The sequence below is a fragment of the Sceloporus occidentalis genome, unplaced genomic scaffold (genome assembly GCF_023333645.1).
Source record: "Sceloporus occidentalis isolate IW3139 unplaced genomic scaffold, rSceOcc1.0.p SCAF_6, whole genome shotgun sequence".
Classification (NCBI taxonomy): domain Eukaryota; kingdom Metazoa; phylum Chordata; class Lepidosauria; order Squamata; family Phrynosomatidae; genus Sceloporus; species Sceloporus occidentalis.
This window is the reverse complement of record NW_028316986.1, coordinates 76160890-76180667: the sequence shown is the minus strand read 5'-3', so window position 1 is coordinate 76180667 and position 19778 is coordinate 76160890. Positions and strand designations below refer to the sequence as shown.

Here is a 19778-nt window from a genome sequence, read left to right as displayed (position 1 = left end):
CCTTTAAATTTCTCTCACCCAGGCAGGATATATTTACTATAAATGCCTCTGACATGATAGTCAACTGTAGCATCTGTCTTTTTTACTCCTCCTAGACTGCTTTTATGTATGCATGTGCACATTGGGAACATTTGATATGCTTATAAATGCTATTAAAACACTGAAATGAGTAGAAGATGTAACCATTTTCGATTTATTTTCTAGTTAAGCAAGAGTGCAACAACTTGTTTTATTACATACACATTACTTAATATAGGACTGCAAAGAATTTTACAGGAATGGTTAAATAAAAATCCATTTAGTCTTGAATTGCACCAGAATGAACAGCATCTTCATAGCACCCTCCTTTATCACCTTTACTTTCAGGCTGTAATTTAATAAGGTCATCAATTCGAAGAATAGTAATTGCAGCTTCTGTTGCAAATTTCAGACTCTTTATTTTGACAACAGTTGGTTCATAAACACCAGCTTGCTTGCTGTCACGTGGTTTTCCATTGACTAAATCAAGGCCAATCCTTAAAAAAGAAAGCAACAGAAGTATGCATTTTAAATAATAAACTACAACCTGTCAACATACAACATAATTCTTTGTTTCAAACTGATATGAAATACATTTCAAATTTCCCCACACTGCAGACAATCTAGCTCCTCTCTTCTACAAATTCAATTTTATTATACCTTAAAATAGCCCACATTTTCTTCATTTACAATTTAAAAGATGACCAAGGGCTTAATATACTTCACTTCTAAGAAATTACAGTTGGCTCTCTATATTTGCAAGTTTGTGTGGCTTTGATTATTTGCTGTTTTGATTGATATGCTCTCTCTAGGAATCTCTAGGTCCTCCAGCATAATTATGCTGGAAGTTGATCATAGAGTTGTGCTGGAAGATCTGGAGATTCTGAGAGTTGTTCCCTCAGGTAAAAAGAATGGTGTGTTTTTATTTATTTGCAGTTTTCCCACATTCACAGAAGTTCTTCACCCCTAACCCCAGCAAAATCACAGTACTAACATATCCATCACCCTTTGAGGTTGCCATCCTTTCATGCATAGCTACATACCATTTGAGATTTTTACGTTCTGGATTCACTTGAGCTTCATTGTGGAAGGCCCTGAGTTTTGCAACAAGATCTATAGCATCCTGAGCAGCGTTGACTGCTAATGTGTTTGGAATAACTAGAAGAGATCTTGCAAATTCTGCAATAGCAAGCTGTTCACGTGATCCCTAATTTAAAAAACAACAACAAGATTCTATTAACAATTCACTGAAATATATAAGGTCAATCTACACATTACCAGCAATAAGTGGTTTGTTGAGATGCATCTAATGTAGAATGTTAATGTAAGTCATATTTGTTATAAAGCATTAATTATGGTTACATCTATTCTCAGTATTTTAACAATTCCATCTAAGAGCTTATAGTAGTTTGGCCACTGGTAAGAACTGGCGTAATCAAAGTATGATGAAAACCATGACTGAGACAGAAACAGTGCATGTCAAACACAGATTAACAACATACTTACCATGCTAGTTGCATAATTTTCTAGGTAAATGGAAAGCGCTGCTTCAACTGCACCACCTCCTGGTACCACAGACTTTGATTCTAATACTCTCTTGACAACACAAAGAGCATCATGCAGGGATCGTTCCATTTCATCACACATGAAATCATTTGCTCCTCGTAATATAATGGCGGCTGAGGTCCGTGCCTTAGTACTGTGTTTCAGAAAGACAAATGAGTGAGAGCTGCTAATTAATTATACACAATTCAATACAAAGTCATTTATCTATATAGAGGGGGTAAGGCTAATAGATATCGCTCACATAGCTATTCAACAACACTGTGTCTAAGTCCAGCAGTAAAGCTGAGACAATCATTCTCTCAACATTTTTACAGAGGACTGAGGATTATCTATCCCACGCGTATAACTGTCCATGCCACGAAATGACAACATGGCAGCAATTAAATGGGAAATTACTTCAAGATGTGTAGATATACTTTAAGACAGACATTTTTCTTACTTCTTGATTAAGATCAATTCATCATCACAGATCCTCTCCTGAACCACCTCTTCTGCTTGTCCCAGCATTGAAGCTTCAAATGTTTCTTCACCCTCCAGATTTGCCAGTGTAGAGCAAACAGTGGCTTATAAAACAGAAAATGGGTTTTTAAAATATACTCCACAAAACAAACCCAAAATTTTATTAGACTTTCTTGGCTACTCAAGTACTTTTCTATATATTTAACATCTGAACTAACAGGATAGCAAGCTGTGGAAATAGATTTGACAAGATTTCTATAATCACCTCCAGAAGCTTTAGCAATGCGTTTAAGGTCTCTTTTAAGGACTCTGCGTACTGCCATGGCACCAGCATCCACAAAATACTTCAGACACATATCATCAATGCCGCCAGTGGTCAGAATAATGTTTGCCCCTGTACTCAGGATCTTCTGAATTTTCTCTTTAGTAATGTCAGACTCCCTGCATGATATAAGAGATAAGAGAACTGGATTAAAAAAAACAAAAAAAAACCTTAGAGGTGACTGACAAAGCTATATAGGTAAGTAAAAATAATTAGGAAGGTTTAGGGTGGAGCATCCCAGTCAAATTGTTGTGATTTAATGCTGTGTTTCTTAAGCTATCTGATGTGGAGAACTGGCAGGGCTTCCCCTCCCCCAGTAACCCAGGGATCAGTATCATATTTGTGCCCATTATTTTATTCTTTCCTAGAAACTCTGCCAGTGGTTTACAGATCAGCATCAGCCCACAGACCGCAACTCTAGCACCAATTTAACGCATATCCTATTTTGTCTTTCTCTCCATACATTATACATAGGCATTTTATACAAGATGTTCCCGTTAAAATTTGTAAGGCAAATGCCACACAAGCTTATCAAAGAAACCTCAATGACATTATTAGTAAAATACTCCATCTGCAAAATTGGTTGCTTGCCATTACTGAGCTTCTCCTATAAATGAACAAGCACAAAAATATGATAGATGTTCTAAGTACTGGACACAATTCACTCAAAGCTATAGATAAGGATATGCCTGCTAGTTATGTCCCATGTATATGCTGTAATAATGTAGAAGTCTTCGCAAGAGACACAGGTTATTTATGAGACATGTAGAAATAAACAATGTCATCTGTAGACGTGAGTGTACATATTAAGTAACAGCATCTCAAAGTTACTGAACTTTGTTGCCAATTCATTTCACACTATCACTACTTCTCTGCTACCACCTGAACTCAGGACCTGTCTTCCAGAGAGATAAGGATACAGGATACTCACTTGGCTTTATAACTGACTCAAGAGGTTCTGCGTGCAGTTTACAAAGAATAGGAACGTTGGGTACTTACCGTGACACGTTCATTTCCTGCAGAGAAGGGTCCTGGCATCCTGTAATCTGGGGTTTAGCTCCTCCTATTTGCTCCTGTAGGCAGGGACAATAAACAAAAGACCGGCCCCTATATAGGGAGGAGCTAGCCCCCCTGAGCCTCAGTCAATAACAAGCCAAGCGACTAGTAAGGTAATCAAGGAACTGAACTTTAGTAACATCAGCTAAGGGTTAACTAGAACACCTTAGAAAAAACTAGTCCAAGAACAAACAAGAACTCAGAAAAACCAATCCAGCAACAAGAAGAAGAACAAGGCAGGTCCACCAACAGGCAGGCAGGGTCGGAGGCTGCAGGCAGCACCCGGGTGGGCAGGATGCCAGGACCCTTCTCTGCAGGAAATGAACGTGTCACGGTAAGTACCCAACGTTCCTTTTCCCAGCAGAGAGGGTCCTGTCCTCCTGTAATCTGGGATTTACAAAAGCCCTCTCGAACTGGGAGGGAGGTGCTGCTAGGAGACTGTGGCCCCCGACACAATCTGTTGGAGGAACCTCCTTTCAAATGACGCCTCTGCGGACTGAGACACGTCCAGTTTGTAATGTCTTATGAAGGTCGAAGGCGACTTCCATGTGGCCACGCTGCAAATATCTGACGGAGGCGCTAGTGGTCAAGGCCGCAGAGGTAGATGCACTCCTGGTTGAGTGCACCATCAACCCCTCGGGTGGAGTGAGATCAAGAGTTCAGTAGCTCTTTTGAATACAAGACCTGATTCACCTACTCAGAGTCGAGAGTGGTAGCTTGCACCCCAAAGAGCCCAGGCGAAAGGAAAAGAACATCTCAGATAACCTTAAGGTTGAAGTCCTCTTGATGTAGATTTTGAGGGCTCTGCACACATCCAATGTGTGCCAGGTCTTTTCCAAGTCCTTCTTAGGATCGGGGCAGAATGAAGGCAGGAGAATGTCCTGTGACACCTGAAAGGCTGAGTTGACCCTAGGCACGAAGGTAGGGTCTGGACGAAGGCACACTGAGACAGGCCTAAAAATACACAAGTTTTTACGTACCGACAGGGCCCCAGCTCTGACACCCATCTGGCGGAGGGAATGGCCGTGAGGAAGATGACCTTGAGGGAGAGGTGTTTGAGGAAGGCCTCCCAAAGGGACTTGATCGGCCCAACCGTCAGAGCCTTTAAGACCGTGTTCACATCCCAAGATGGAAAACGATGTCTGGTGGGCAGGCCCTGTTGGAAAACTCCCCTCAACAGCCTCTTAATGTGAGGATGGCTGCCATTCTAGCTGCTCTCGTATGGAGCAGAAACGACGTGATGGCAGACACCTGCCTTATAACCATGTTGGGTCAAGTCCCTTCTTAATGTCATCTTGGATGGACTATAGCAGGTCAGCCACTGAAAACCTGAAGCAGTTGATGAGAACTTGCCTAAGCAGTGGATTATGTGATCAATCAGAATAGAACCTGATCTAATCTGGACCTATGGCAGCTTCCAGCCTATCACTGATCACCTTGTCAACTGGTTATAGCAACGAAGGTGATATTAAGGTGATTTCATTTGTAGTAATTAAGACTTACCACTCTGAAAGAGGAATGTTAATGTCTGACCTCCAATTAAAATTTCAAAACAATGTGCAGTTCTTTACTGGAACATCTGTGAACCTGTGTAAAATAAGACTAATCCCATGGTTAGGCAAAGAAGACACTGGATTAACCTTTATCTCACAGACATTGGTGAGTCCATGCAGAAGCATCGATGCACTCTGTGTTAACAGGGCATGTGGTCAGAATTAAGTCTGATTTCTTTTGAGGATGAACTTGTCTAGAGACTTCAAAAATCACCCCAACTCCATGTAGCAGACTATCATCAACCTGTATGAAGGCTGAGGGGTCTTGCGGCTAAATGAACTGCTGATTAAGGAGTCATGAAATGGGAACAGGGGGCTTGGCAAGGATAGCCCTCTGGTATCTAATTTCGAGGAGAGAATTTTCTCCACAAAAGGGATCTGTCAAAGGAACACAAACCTAAATTTAAAATAGTATAGTGGTCCCTCGATATGGAGTTGGATTTAGGACTTTGCATGGATACCAAATCCATGGAAGCTCAAGGCACATAAAATATAATCGCATTGTAAAATGGAGTCTCCTATATAAAATAGTAAAATCATAGTTTGCTGTGTTGTATTTTTGTTTTGTTTGTTTTTTGGAATAGATAGATAGATAGATAGATAGATAGATAGATAGATAGAGCTGTGGGCATATAGGTGGCTGGTGTAAGTCTCTATATGGAGCTGTATGGTATATTAAATCTGAGCATTTTTGCTAGCAGAAAACAAGGCATAGGCACTAGGAAGTCCGTTTTTCCAGCCCCAAAAGGTAGTAAACAATGGTGTTGTTTGGACCAGACCATGCCATGAAAACCCAATCAGGGATAAGACACTCACCCACACAGCAGCTAACCTTATAACCATAAAATCATAGAATCATGGAGTTGGATGAGACCACAAGGGCCATCAAGTCCAACCCCCTGCCATGCAGGAAATCACAATCAAAGCATGCCCAACAATATGCAAAGGAATCTTGTAGCACCCTGAGACCACTAAAGAAAAGAGATTAGCAGCATGAACCTTCATGGCCTTGAGCCCAATTCATCATATGTATGATAGATCCTGTTACAATAGGCTTCCCAAGCCAGGCAGCAGTTGAATGGCAAGCCCATCAGCAGGCATTCTTACTTAAAATTTAACAATCTAGACAAGGTAAGAGGTAATTGTGATTTTTGTGGCAGACCCCTCAGGGCTCTGCAGGATGTCTGAATGGGATTTGAAGCAACCCCTTAGTAGAGAAACCTGGTTATATTGTTTCAAAACACTCATGGAGGAAGGGGAGTTTCTCCCCCCATGGAGAGGAGTCTGTCTGTTTTGATAAGAATTTTTCTTAACCCCCTGTATTAGTGAGAACCATCTCATGGAGGAAACTGTGTTGTTTTGTTTTGTTTTTAGTTTCTTCCCTTTAACAGACATCTCTCCAAGAAAGAAGGGAAGGCAAGGGGAGCCACATCTTTTGAGGCTAGCTGACTGAGGTTCACTGTGTTTTATAACAGGAACATACTCCTTTTGCCACTAAAATGGAGTTTGGTTGGTCACCTTAATCCAATATATCTATCACCTCATATGAGATGTTTTTACCAAAGATCCTCAATGTATGTAAGCATTAGGTCTGCTGAGTGACCAGAGACCTTCTCCTTGCTCGAGTCACCCTGTTTATTAGCATTTAAATGAATCTGTATTGTTAAAGCTTATGCTCTTAATGAGAAGTGCTATGGCTGATAACAGTTTGCACAAGGGAGGTAGAACCATGTGCTCATCCTATGTCTTTGGCTGTTCCACCTAAGGCAAAAAGGCTCTGGACCTAATGGAGACAGTGATGGAGGCCCATGAGGAGGCAAGAAAAGTCATCATGTGGCTTTTATGGCTAGCCCCTCCCTTGAAGAATTAGTTTCCAGGCATCTTCTCTGGCCTGGAAAAAGGAGAGGGGGGTGAGCAGAAACAGCACAACTCAAACCTCATGTGCTAACATTAATAAAATGAACACCAGAAAGGTTAACCAGTATCTCTTGTAAATCTGAGCCCACAGCCCTGTTGATGTGGGGGCTCTCCCCTCCTTTATTTGCCCCATCAAGGGAGGCTGCCTGGGCAGTGGCTTATTCCAAGCACTGAGGAAACTGCTTTTAAGTTAGCAGTGACTGAAGACCATTGCTAATCATGGGTAGATAGCTACATATGGCCTGTAGTGTAGCCCTGATACTCACAGGGCATTTTGTTTTATTTATGTTTAAAACAGCCCCAACTTCAAGCTGGGGTTTACAGCTTAGCCCTTTTAATTTCAGGCAGGCTTTATAGTAACCTGGCTGCATGATAGAAGCTAGCTTGGTCCTCAACTCCCTCCCACTTGCATAGTTAGCTGGGAAGGGCAGAGGGACTGCTGTGGGACATGGCTCTACATTTACCTGAGGTAAGAGAAAGGATAATCTCTGATGGAAAAGAGAGGCCAAGCGCTCAAGCTTTTCTCTCAAGAGTGCCATGGTTTGGGGCAACCAAACACAATTGGGGGTGAAGGGAACTCTCCACCCATGATATCCACAAATGGTTTACCCCTTTTTGTTGTTGTAATTTTTGGGGAGGGAACACAGGAGGATTTGTATCCATGTGGTCTCTCAAAGAATCCTTGGGTTGGAAGAGATCCCAAGGGCCATCCAGTCCAACCCCACTCTGCCATGCAGGAACTCCCAATCAAAGCATTCCCGATAGATGGCCCTCCAGCCTCTGTTTAGAAGTGGGTGGCAGAGGCCATGCTCTCTCTGGGGTGGACATGAAGCCATTTTGTGCTTTTTATAATAATAATATAATAATAATATTTATTTGTATACCACCCTATGGGAAACCAATCCGGGCGGTTGACAACAGTAAAATATAAAATACAACAATTAAAAACACTTTATCCCTCCCCCCTTAAGACAGTATTAAACAGTATAACATATTAAAAACACAATATCAAAGCATAAAAACAACAATTAAAAACTAAAACCCCTGATGCTCTGTGGCAGCCAAAAAAGACCATTTTAGAGTTGGAAGCTTCAGCTCCTGCTGGGTCAAGTCCAGCTTCCTTTACAGCCATGTGTCTGTGCAACACAGAGGAGGAATCCTCTGCCTCCTTACACACCATTTCATTATAAGAATTCAAAAGGAATGTTCAGGAGCCCTGGCAGCACCACCATGTGTTTCCCAGTCTGCAAAAGGATCCCCCACACCTGTTAGGGTCCTGGGTGCCATTGGGGCCAGAGATGGGAAGGAAGGGGGAGACCAAGGGTTAATGCCCCCATCTGCCCTCCTGGCAGCGTCCCAAACCTTATGCTAGGCATAGTGCCTGCAATGGCCATGGCAGAGGCCTCATGGCAATGCCTGCCCTGAGCAAGGGCATTAGATCTGGCAAAGGTTCTTTGGTGGCTAGAGAGAGAGGGCCCCTGGTACTCACCGTTCTCCTGTGACTTCTGGCTGGCTTGCCTCTCTGACCTTGGCCATTTCAGGCTGGGCAGAGGTGATGCAGAGAAATCCTTTGCCGTGGCTTTTGGCTGGCCTGTCCTCTGAACTCTGGCCCCAAATGGGCTGAGCAGGGAAGTTTCCATGACTTCTGGCCAGTTTCCTCACTGATCCCTGGCCTTAAACAGGCTGGGCAGAGGTGATGTGGAGAAACAGACACGGAGGGGATACCCCTCACCATCTCTTTCCACGGCTCCCATGTGCTGCAATGCTGTTTGCAGAAATCTCCTGTGCTCCCACCATGAAAGGGGGCAGTTTTGGAGGAGAGGGAGAGTCATTGGCAAAGCCAAGACCTTTCTCCAATCCTGGGAGCCCTTGCCATTTTAAGTCTTCTTCATGCTTCCAAGGCTGTAGTAAAGAAGCTGCAGAGCAACAGCAAACACATCCCAATGGGTCTCCCTCTGAAGCCAGCTCCCTCTGTTGAGCTGGCAGACCCTGAGCTAGGGAAGCCTGGGTTAAAGATGGCCCTTCACCCATGCTCTCAGGGTCCTCTGCCATAGCCACCACCAAAGAAGGGGGGAAAAGGCAGGAGAGAGGAGAAGAAGGGAAGGCCAAGAAAACTCTCAAACCGCTTTCGTAGAAAGGAAAAACTTTGCTGGCTCGAAGAGAACATCCTGCTAGGAGCTTAGGCAGGAACAAGACTGAGGCCCAGGGGGGCTAGCTCCTCCCTATATAGGGGCCGGTCTTTTGTTTATTGTCCCTGCCTACAGGAGCAAATAGGAGGAGCTAAACCCCAGATTACAGGAGGACAGGACCCTCTCTGCTGGGAAATTTAACAGTAAAACTAAAGAAAATCATTGCAAGGGGATATCTGCCATCATGCAAAGGTGCAGCTATACTGAGCTTGATTTCTCCTTCCTTCCAGTTTCTGAAGCATTTTAAAGTGGAAGTCATATGTCTAACAGAAGTCTAATTGGGAAAATCATTGCGTTCACAAGTCAGTTAAGACAGGATTTAACTGCCCTTCCTTCAAGCCCACAATTAACAAAGAAAAGCAGAGGTTTTCGCCAAGTCAGCTAACAAGTACCATTAGGATTCCTTAGGGCTTTCTCATTAAAGTTAAAAAAGAGGGTGCTGGATAATCTTCCTTAGGCCTAGACATGTGGGAACACTTACCAATATTAAAAGAAGTCCACTGTAATTCTTTATAACCAACTCAAACTGCTACTACAACTTAGGAAGAACATGCAATTGCATGCACAGTATGACCATATTATATAATTCTTATGATTCTATTACCCAAGGTTTTTAAAAATTATGTTTTGATACCTGATTAGAAGAAAAAAATTATCTCACTAACAAGAGTGCATAAGTCTGAAACAAGTGCCTGTAACCTATGTAGTACATACTTTTTTTTATAATAAAAAAACCCACTACAGTATACCTTTGCCTAATCTGGTCCAGTTTCTCAGGGTCTGTAATTACCACCTGAACACCAAGCTTCATTTTAGATTTTTGAAGGCTGAAGTCAAGACATGCAATCTTTGCATTAACTATTCTCTTGGGCATACCTAAAAGAGAGAGAGAAGGGTAAAAAATTAACAATTAAGATTCTTTATTAAATTGCAATTTTATTATACCTAAAAAATGTAAAATATTTTAAATTAAGATAACTTGCACTATTGTTTCTTCCAACCAATTTAGTCACCAAAAGTTCATTTCCTTCAAACCTTATCTGTTTTCTAAGACCACTAAAGCTAAATCATACAATTCAATTTGTGAGGGGATTTTAGGTAGACATTACCCACCGTATTTTCTGGCGTATAAGACGACTTTTTAACGCTAAAAAATGGAGTTAAAAGTCGGGGGCTGTCTTATGCGCTGGGTCAAGCCTGGCCAGAGGCCACTAGAGAGCCTCCCGGCCCGGCGCATTCACCACCGTCCTTTTTACCTTCCAGGCCTCCCTGGTCCCTGGAAGCCGATGCACCCAGCCTGCTGCCGGCTTCCAGGCCTCTGGAGGCACTTGGAAGCCTGCGCGCGCGAGCCCAGCATGCTGCTGAAGAGGGGATCATCTTGTACAGTGAGTATAAGCCAAACCCTATTTTTCATTCCAAAAGTTGGGGGTCGTCTTATACACCCGGTCGTCTTGTACGCTGGAAAATACGGTACTTAAAACATTAAAGCCAGAGTGCCTGTGTTGTTTGTTAATAAAAACAATTCTACCCACTGAACACATCACTGTGAAAATTCAAAAACTGAATAAAAACATGAAAGTTAAAAGCTGATGCTGGATGACTGCTGTGTGACAACACTGGCCACAATTCTCTCTTCTACCATCTTCTCTGGCTAATGTGTTTTGTTCATTCTCTCCCCCTGTGGTCTCCTTCCGCTCTTGGCTTTCACTCTCCCCCAGAATTGCTTCCAAACCCCAATATTTTCCAGAATCTCCTATGCTGACTCTCCGGACTAAAGAGTCTGGAAGAAGGAAAAAATCAATCTGTGTAGCAATATGTAGTCTCATTTTATGAAGTAGGTAAAAAGTATAGGCATTGCATAGTAAAACCATCACATTCTCTTCACAGGATGGAACTCCCCCGAAAACCTTACAGTACTAGTAACATTCAAGCTTCTGTAGCAGTTCTGTAGTTTTGTGAGACATTTAGCCTTTCTGTCAGAGAGCTCTGGTGCCACAATAAACTACAATTCTCAGGATTTTCTAGCATTAAGCCTGGGCAATTAAAGCAGTCTCAAACTGGATTATTTCTGCAGTGTTTTGGACCTTAGTTAAGATTACTATCACTATTAATATTTTTTCTAACTTCCAACCCAAATCTGAAATCATGATGTTGCATTGTTGAGTATGATTTTTAACTTACCTTGGGAGCCCACAACACAATTTAATGCATAGCCATTTACAAGAATGCTCTCTTTCTGACTGCGACCATGTGCTTTTAAAACATTTATGGAATTGATGGGATAACGTGCTTGTCCCTTTTGATCTGTGTATTTAACTGCAAGTGCAGCATCCACTACCATGTTGGCAAAGAAATCGCTGTCGCTAGAATACTGTTAAGGTAAATATGGTCAGAATTAAATATAGTGCATGCACATTAGGAATACCTTGTATCTTTTTAAAGGAGAGATGTCACAGTAGCAAAGATTAATACCATTCTACAAAGGTCAGTTCTCTAAAAAGAGATTCTAAATTAACATGGATTAAAATGATACTGGGATTTAACAAACCCTTATACTTTTTCTCCATATGTACAAACGAAGCCATTTTCCCTTAAAAGACAATGCTCAGTACATGATATTGTGTGGAAACTATGTCCTAACTTTAAATTATCAACTGAAAGGATACATTCCTATGATTTTAGAGGACATTGCTGTTTTAGCTGCATTAATAAGGCAGTCTCTGCCCAGTTCATCTGAGCTAATAACCAGATTCTCGTTGATGTAGCGAACTGCCTCCCTGTTGAATAGAAACAGAATTTTTATAAATAAAATTCTAATACTTTGTTTATGCAACATGTTCTAATTATTTGTCAAGAAATAAAACTATCTGAAAGAACATGAAATGTTAGAGCTGAAATGTAACTTCTAACATTTACAATAGCTTTCAATGAGCAATCAACAGGATGTCTTTCAAAATTGTAAGAAATACAAACATTACAAAATATTAAAACTGTGGAGGAGGGATGTCCTGATCTTTCTCATATTTTATTAGTTCCTGGGACTCCCAAACACAGATTTTACAGGAATGTGCCTTCAAGTTGCCTGTCACCCTATGAATTTCACATGGTGTTCTTGTCTAACTAGACAAGTAATACTCAAGAGGTGGTTTTGTCATTCCTTCCTCTGAAATAGCCTAGAGCACCTGGTTTGTTGGTGGTCTCCCATCCAAGTACTAATTAGAGCTGACCTCACTTACCACAACTTCCAAGATCAGATGAGATCTGGTGGTTTTAGGTCACCAATACAGAAATGCAGTATCATATCTAAGCCTTTCCCCATCAACTATGATTGATGTCTCCAAAACACAAAGGCCCTCATTCCCACATGAACATACGTATCCTGTTTGCAAAGGCCAGGCATTTCACTTCAACCATTGCGACTGCTAGCTTGTCCCAACCTCTCTGCATCTTATAGGACTGCAGCCTCAAAACATGCAGTTTCTATATAATCAAAATTGTACTGCAGCCCCCCAAAAATCCTCCCTTCTGATAGTAGCAAGCATTAACAGTACCAATGTGTCAAGAACACTGTATCAGAAAGGGAAAAATAATGTATTGCCCTACCCTTTAAATCTTAAGTTCAAAAAACCGTAAGCGGGAAACCCAACACTGCCTACCAATATGGATACTTTTCAACATATTTCTTACTTGCAAGCAAGACGATATCCACTAATAACAGAAGTGGGATGAATTTTCTGTTTAACCAACTCATCTGCATTTTTTAAAAGCTCTGCAGCAATGATTACCTGTTCGAAAGAAAGACACATGATCTAGTAATAAACGCTACTGCATGTGATACCGTAATGTCTTCAAGGCATAGACACAAGGAAATATTATTAGCTTTATCATAGGAAGTTCTTCTTTTCAGTTCATAGAAATAATTCTTTCAGATGACTTTTCCCCTTATGATCTGGTAGTAGAGCCATTCAAATTAGGCTCATACACCTCAGAATGAAACAAGCTCCCACAAATCCACAAATCACTCTCCACCCTGCTCCACCCAGATCCATCTTTACAGTGTGGTAAGGGATGCTTTCTTTCCCAAAGATACAAGTGTGAATTTACATATGCCTGTGATGCACAGATGCAGATCTGTCCTGGCTCAGTGCTAAGGAATCTGGGAACTGTAGTTTTGTGAGACATTTACATTTCTCTCTGGTGCCACCACAAACTACAATTCCCAGGGTTCCTTACTACTCACAGCCATGGAAGTTAAAGTGGCGTCAAAGTGGATGATTCCTGCAGTGTGTTTTGGCCCTATATGTTCCCTTTGAAGTGTAAACAATAAGGAAAATAAATTTTATTATTTAATTATATGTTTTGCCACTGCACATAGGAAGAAGATATGATCAGTCTTCTCCTTCAGACTATGGCAAATATTTCTCTATCCCACAAGCATAGCTGCTTATTTTGTAGTGCAAATAAGTAGCAGTCAAATGGGAAAGGTTCTACTTCAGTATCATAGGGTAAACTAAGCAGACTTGTAACTGACTTTAGAATCAATAAAGATCAACAATTTCTATTTTAATCCAGTCGCCTAACATTACTGAAATAATATATTTACAGTAAATTTACTCTGAATGTTTGAATTTAAATTATAAACTAAGCCAACATTAATTGTGAGTATAAAATACAAGACCACAAAACATAAATAATCCTAGCAGACTGCATCAACAGGTTTGTCAGTCATTTCTGAAATGGACACAAACGAATATGACAAATTCCATGTGTGAAACGGAAGCTCTGTTAAAGCTTTGAATGCATTAACAGTGGTGAGAATCTGTGCTATCATGACAGGACAGATCAACAGTACACTTGGGTTTACACATACAGACACCTACCACAGAGGTGGTCCCATCTCCAACTTCTTTGTCCTGTAGTTCCGCTAGCTCACACAGAACCTTTGCAGCAGGATGTTCTACTTCTAGCAGCTTCAGAATAGTGGCACCATCGTTAGTTATAGTCACATCCTAGTATTCCCAAGAGAAAAAAAATGTTCATGCTAATTAATGGATTTTATGAGCATTTAAATGAAAATGCTTACCCACTATGAATTAACAGTGGAATCCTAGTCAACTGCAACCCTACCTCTGGGCAAGAATGGGCTCACGGGGTTTTATTATAATAATAATATTATAATAATTTATTTCTATTCCACCTTTTCCCCACGGAATCAAAGCGGATTACAACAAGAACATTACATACAAAAAAATAATCATACAGTAAATGTAAGCTAAAATACAAAACATAAACCTAATGACTAAAGCAAGGTAAATAAATATAAATATATATATAGAAAAATACAAAGAACAAAATCCGCAGTATCAACATAATAAATTAATATAGTTAATCTAATTAACAAATATCAACTTTCCCCTAGCAGCAAAAAATACTGTTCAATACAAATACTAGGACAACAATAGCAGTAGGAGACCATAGTCCCATATACTCCCGAAACATTACATAATAATAACTCTTTCCCTAGCAGCAAAAAAAAAAAAAAAAAAAAAAATACTATTCAATACAAATACTAGGACAGTAATAATACAATAATGCCAGGAGACCATAGTCCCTTATACTCCCAAAAACATTACACAATAATAGCAAATTCCTCAATTTAGATGAAATTAAACAATTAAAACAATACAAAACCAGTAAAATGCCACACTTTGTCTATGCTGGTCCTAGTTGGTACTGAGCGGGAGGTGAGCTCCAGGTCCATCTTGCTTCTTAGGCTCGTGGATGGATGGTCCAGAGGAGAGCCTCAAGGCTTTTGAAGCCTGGCCTTGGAATCCCATGACACTACTCACAGCTGGCCATAGTTGGTATCAGGCAGGGAGGCAAGCTCCAGGGGTTGTCCTCCAATTGGGGCTGGGGCAAGATGGTCTAAAGTCTTTTAAAGGTGCCTCTCACAGGCATGCCTCCTTTCAGCAGGGCTGGAGTGGTGTTCCTGAGCTATTGCTATTAACAGTACAGTAAGACCTTGTTTATTGTGGATTTGTTTGCTGTAGTTTCAGTTATCCATAAAGATTCCTGATGCTGCTTTGCGCTGACTTATATTCAAGCACTGACTGGCTGTATGGTATTTTGCCCATTAGTTGCATTTGCATGCTGTCCCTCCTTGATTCACTGTATGCTACCTGCCTGTTAGTTGCATGTGCTGATAGTGATTGTATTGTTTAACTTCTAATGAAGTTTCCTCTTCTGACAATATGTCAAAAGGTCAAAACTGATGGTTTTCAGCTGCTCAAATGCCTATATTGTTCTCTTCATGTAGGAAAAATGGGGATTGCAATTATCCATGGTTTTTTATTCTAAATGGCCGGTCCCAGAACATATCCCACACATTAAACGGTCTTACTGTACACCAACAAATACCTGTGTTTTAAGGATGCATCATTCACACTCCTCCTGGACATCTAAACACCTTCAGGTCCTCTTGGTTGATTGTGTTAGGAAACATTTTTGACATTTTTAGCTTCTGTACTTTAATGTTATATGTTACATTGGCCTGTTACACACAGGCCAAAATAAAGCTGCTTTGAGTCACTTTGGAGGTATGGTATTTCAATGATGCATGCGTCCTAAGAGTCCAAAAGCTGCACCAAAGCCACGCTCCAGTCCTAAGAATCGGAGTGCAGCTTTGGTGCAGCTTCCAGACTCTTAGGACTCATGTATCATTGAAATACCATACCTCCAAAGTGACTCGAAGCAGCTTTATTTTGGCCTGTCTGTAACAGGCCTTTGTAACATTATTATATTACTCTACCTTTGGAGGGGATTGTTACCTATGGTTTTAGAACAGCTGTAGGCACCATGCTCACCCTGGCAAGCCAAAGTGCTGAAGTCTGGACCCAATGCTGCTGATTCTACCAGCCCCTTTATTTTTCAAGGCCCCCATGTCCAATATAAGCATTTGTAATTTTTTGTGGGTTAGTAAACATTTTGTATTCATTTCCAGGCTTCTGTGAATGATTTCTCAAGATAACAGAATTTTAAACAAAGAGCATTTTGCTCATAATTTATGTAAGCTGTATGTAGTTAAGTGAATTATTTTATATAGTATAGACAAATAGAAGAATAAATGCTTATGAAATATTTGCTTTGAGAAAACCGAGCTTACATTTCTATGCAGATATAAATCCCAAACACCGTAGTAGTTAGCTGAATAAACATGCAGAGAAATGGACTGTAAAATATTATACTTTGGTCTACAAAGTCTTCCTAGATTTCACTGAGTTTTCTCACCCATTTATAGTATAAATCTTTTTTTAAGTTATAAAAAAGTTATAAAAATAAAAAATGTGCAAAATGTTTTGATGTGCCCATTGGATGCCAGGACCGTTTCATCTTCAGTCATGTCTACTTACACCAATGTCATCCACCAGCATTTTGTCCAAACCAACTGGACCCAGAGAGCTCTTCACAATATTGGCAATAGAAGCAGCAGCTGAAACTGTTCCAAGAAAGAAAACAAACTTTTCTCACAAACTACACATAACAACTCAATACATTTACATGAAGCAATCAGTCTCCTTATTTTTCTCAAACATGCCATTAAATGCACTGCACACAAAGTACAGTGGTACCCCGGGATACGAATGCGCCGCCTTACGAAATTTCCGGGTTACGAAAAAAATCCCATTAAAAAAACTGTTCCGCGTTACGAAAGTTTTTTCGGGTTACGAAAAAACTTTTGGTGCTTTTCGGCGCTATTTCGCACCAAATCGCGGCTTTTCCCCATTAGCGCCTATGGCAATTCGGCTTGCGAAAGCCTTCCGGGTTACAAAAAGGGCAGCGGAACGAATTAATTTCGTAACCCGGGGGACCACTGTACAGTGAATGCAAAATGCCTGTGTGCAAAAGGGTATCACTGAGTTTTCCTCTCTAAAGGTTATTGCTGCTTTAATTTAAAGCCAACTTTAGCTCCCTGAGTGACAACATCTACCAAACCATGCATTCCCCAATGAGCGCTTCTCTGATACAGGCACCTACTTAGTCATTGATGACTGCGATCAAAACCTTACAGACTTCAGACAATATGACTTGAGTATGTTCAGTGTAAGGTTAACATTGGTACAACCACATTTGCCATTAGTTCAACTGGCCACAAATCAGTTAGTATTTTTAATACGACATTATTTTTATACGCTTTAAAATGTACTGCTGTAAGAGCTTTTAGTTTTCCAGAACTCAGTGTTTACATTTATTAGCCAAGCTGCAGAAATACTATTTTTTTGAAAGAACCTGCTTTGTGATTCAATGCTAATCTATGGGCTTCTTGTGAAGCGACAGGATAACAGTAAGAGGCATGCCAGCGCTATTCATCAAAGCAGGAAGCTTCCGATCTTAAGTGCCATTAAAGGCAGTGACCAGGCCTCAGCTACATTCACCTGGGAAATGGACCTCAAACACGCTTCTGGATGGCTCTTGAGGTCTCTTCACACTCGATCATTCTATGGATGAATCCAGACTGGAGAAATAACCCGGTTTGGCAGCGCTTTAGCTCTAGCTGGCTCAAGGGCTATGGAATTCTGGGAGTTGGAGTTTGTTGTGGGCCCAACAAACTCCAACTCCCAGAATTCCATAGCAGAAGAGCCAGACAAAGAGTCAAAGCGTTGCCAAACCGGGTTATTTCTCCAGTCTGGATGCGACCTATGATTCCTTTTTCCTCCCCAGGCTTTTCATTACCGTTCTGCGTGCGGACGTTCTCCCCGGTGCTCCGCTCTCCGAAAACGGCCAAGGGACCCTCGAAGGCCATCTTCCCGGACAAAGAGAGAGAAGGAAGCCCAGGCGGCAACGTGCGAAAGACAGGAGCGCCTCTGCCAGCCGCGCAATGCCTTCTGGGTACCCCGCCTCTCAAGATGGCGCCCCCTAACCGTGACTCAAAATGGAGGAAATGGAAGCTCAAACGGCGCCGAAGAAAGCCAGCCAATCCGAACGCCCGTCACAAACGCGTGACGTAGTCTTCGTCTTGAGCGGTGGGTTGTGATTGGGCGTTGGGCAAGACAGGTTCCTTTCGCCCCGCCCCCTTACCGTCGCGTAGCAACAAGCGAGGCGGTTGAATGTGTTCCAGTACTTTCTAGAACAGTGGTTTCCCCAAACTGTGCTCTTTATGAAGGGGTTTTGTTGGACTTCAGCTCCCAGAATGCAAGGCTATTGGCCAACGTGACTGAGGCTTCTGGGAGATGGAGTCCAAAAAAATCTCATTAAAGGGCACACAGTTTGGGGACCGCTGTTCTACAAAGTGTTTTGGTGCTCCAAAGTGATGGTTTTGAGTCTGGGAGGATGAAGAGAGTAAAAATAAAAATAATAAAACTTTTATTTATATCCAGCTTTTTGTTAAGACAATCAAAGCGGCATATATCATTAAAATACTACAACAATATATACACAATACCCCCCCTTAAAAAAGAATCAATTAAGGATTAAAATTACATAAACATTAAAATCATTAAAATCAAAGACGGTGAGCGAAATCATAGCATATGTGGGAGAGATCATTTTGGCTGAGTACTATTATGGGAAGAGTAAATAGTAATCTATAAGAGCTTATGTCACCCATAGTTTTGTGTGGGTTTTTCAGGCTATGTGGCCATGTTCTGGAAGAGTTTATTCCGACATTTTGCCATCATCTGTGGCTTACCAGGGTCACTCTCTTCCAGGTCAGCATTTTCTGAAGATGCTGGCGAAACGTCAGGAGCATGGCCACATAGCCCACAAACCCCACAAAAAACTATAGCTTATGTCTTGTTTCCCCCCCCCCCTCAAATGTTTTAGATTAAAAGGACATTTTCCTGAGCCTCAACACGAATGTTAATAAAATGGCGTCGGGTGAAGCTAATGACGTATTGGGAAATGGCCTCTCAGTCCTCGTTTGGAGTAGGCTGAGGAGAACTGGATAGCTTCCAAAAAGATTGGTGATTGATTGTGCATCTGCACTGTTTGAACAGCCATGGCTCCATCGGACAGAATCCTGGGATTTGTAGTTTTGTGAGGCACCACTTCATGCATCTCCACACAAACAGGTTTTACAAAACAATCCTAGGTGCAGCCACTCTGGATAAATGATTTGACACCACTCTTAACTGCCATATTTTAATTGCCATGGAATCCTCAGATTTGTCGTTTGTTGTGACCCGATGTACATCTACATTTCAGGTTTCTGTCCAGGAGGAATTCTAAAATGTCCTCCATTTTGAGCATGACAATAAAGGATGAATTTTTTAAAGCTTTTATTTTGTAACGGCCTCCATTTTCCTTTAATGCTCTACATTTTGCAATGCCTTGTGCTCCTTTGCAGTCACCCCGGTTGTGGCACCAGAGCTGACAGAGAAGGCTAAATATCCCACAAACTCCAAGTCCCAGAATTCTGCCGCATTAAGCCAAGGCAGTTAAAGCGGTGTCAAACTGAATTATTTCTGCAGTGCAGATCAGGCCATAGAGATCAGTGTGAAGACACAAGAAGAGGCGTCCAGCTGAGGCTGCCACCAGTCAATGTTTTAACCTGCAGGCTCTGTCACATCTTTAGAGCTCTGAAAAGCTAAGACAGGCTTCCCATTGGCCTACGTGAGTCATTCATTGTGTAGAAAGATCTTGCAGCACCTTTGAGACTGAGAGACTGCTTTAACAGCCCTGGCTCAGTGTTAGGGAATCCTG

At 41.4% G+C, this 19778-nt stretch overlaps 1 protein-coding gene and 1 non-coding gene across 2 annotated transcripts; both read right to left on the bottom strand.

Annotated features, from left to right (window-relative positions):
- Nucleotides 1-173: 173 nt before the first annotated feature.
- TCP1 (t-complex 1) lies at nucleotides 174-17998 on the bottom strand. Its single transcript, XM_089530104.1, has 12 exons — nucleotides 17811-17998; nucleotides 16490-16575; nucleotides 13961-14089; nucleotides 12768-12865; nucleotides 11747-11857; nucleotides 11262-11443; nucleotides 9830-9956; nucleotides 2309-2484; nucleotides 2024-2147; nucleotides 1525-1717; nucleotides 1062-1225; nucleotides 174-515 (listed from the first exon to the last, which is right to left on the bottom strand). The coding sequence occupies exons 1-12, from the start codon at nucleotides 17878-17880 to the stop codon at nucleotides 299-301; spliced, it is 1677 nt and encodes a 558-aa protein (XP_089386230.1). The 5' UTR covers nucleotides 17881-17998; the 3' UTR covers nucleotides 174-298.
- Nucleotides 13429-13563, bottom strand: LOC149310955 (small nucleolar RNA SNORA29). Its single transcript, XR_016281821.1, has one exon. It is a non-coding gene; the product is annotated as a small nucleolar RNA SNORA29 (small nucleolar RNA).
- Nucleotides 17999-19778: the final 1780 nt, after the last annotated feature.

What these genes read in the sequence shown, in the direction of transcription:
- TCP1 (XM_089530104.1), bottom strand. Translation starts at nt 17,880, where the DNA reads ATGGCCTTCGAGGGTCCCTTGGCCGTTTTCGGAGAGCGGAGCACCGGG. An exon ending in TGCTGGTGGATGACATTGGT is followed by an intron (nt 14,090 to 16,489) that starts GTAAGTAGACAT and finishes TGGGAATACTAG; the next exon opens with GATGTGACTATAACTAACGA. An exon ending in GAGATGGGACCACCTCTGTG is followed by an intron (nt 12,866 to 13,960) that starts GTAGGTGTCTGT and finishes TCTTTCGAACAG; the next exon opens with GTAATCATTGCTGCAGAGCT.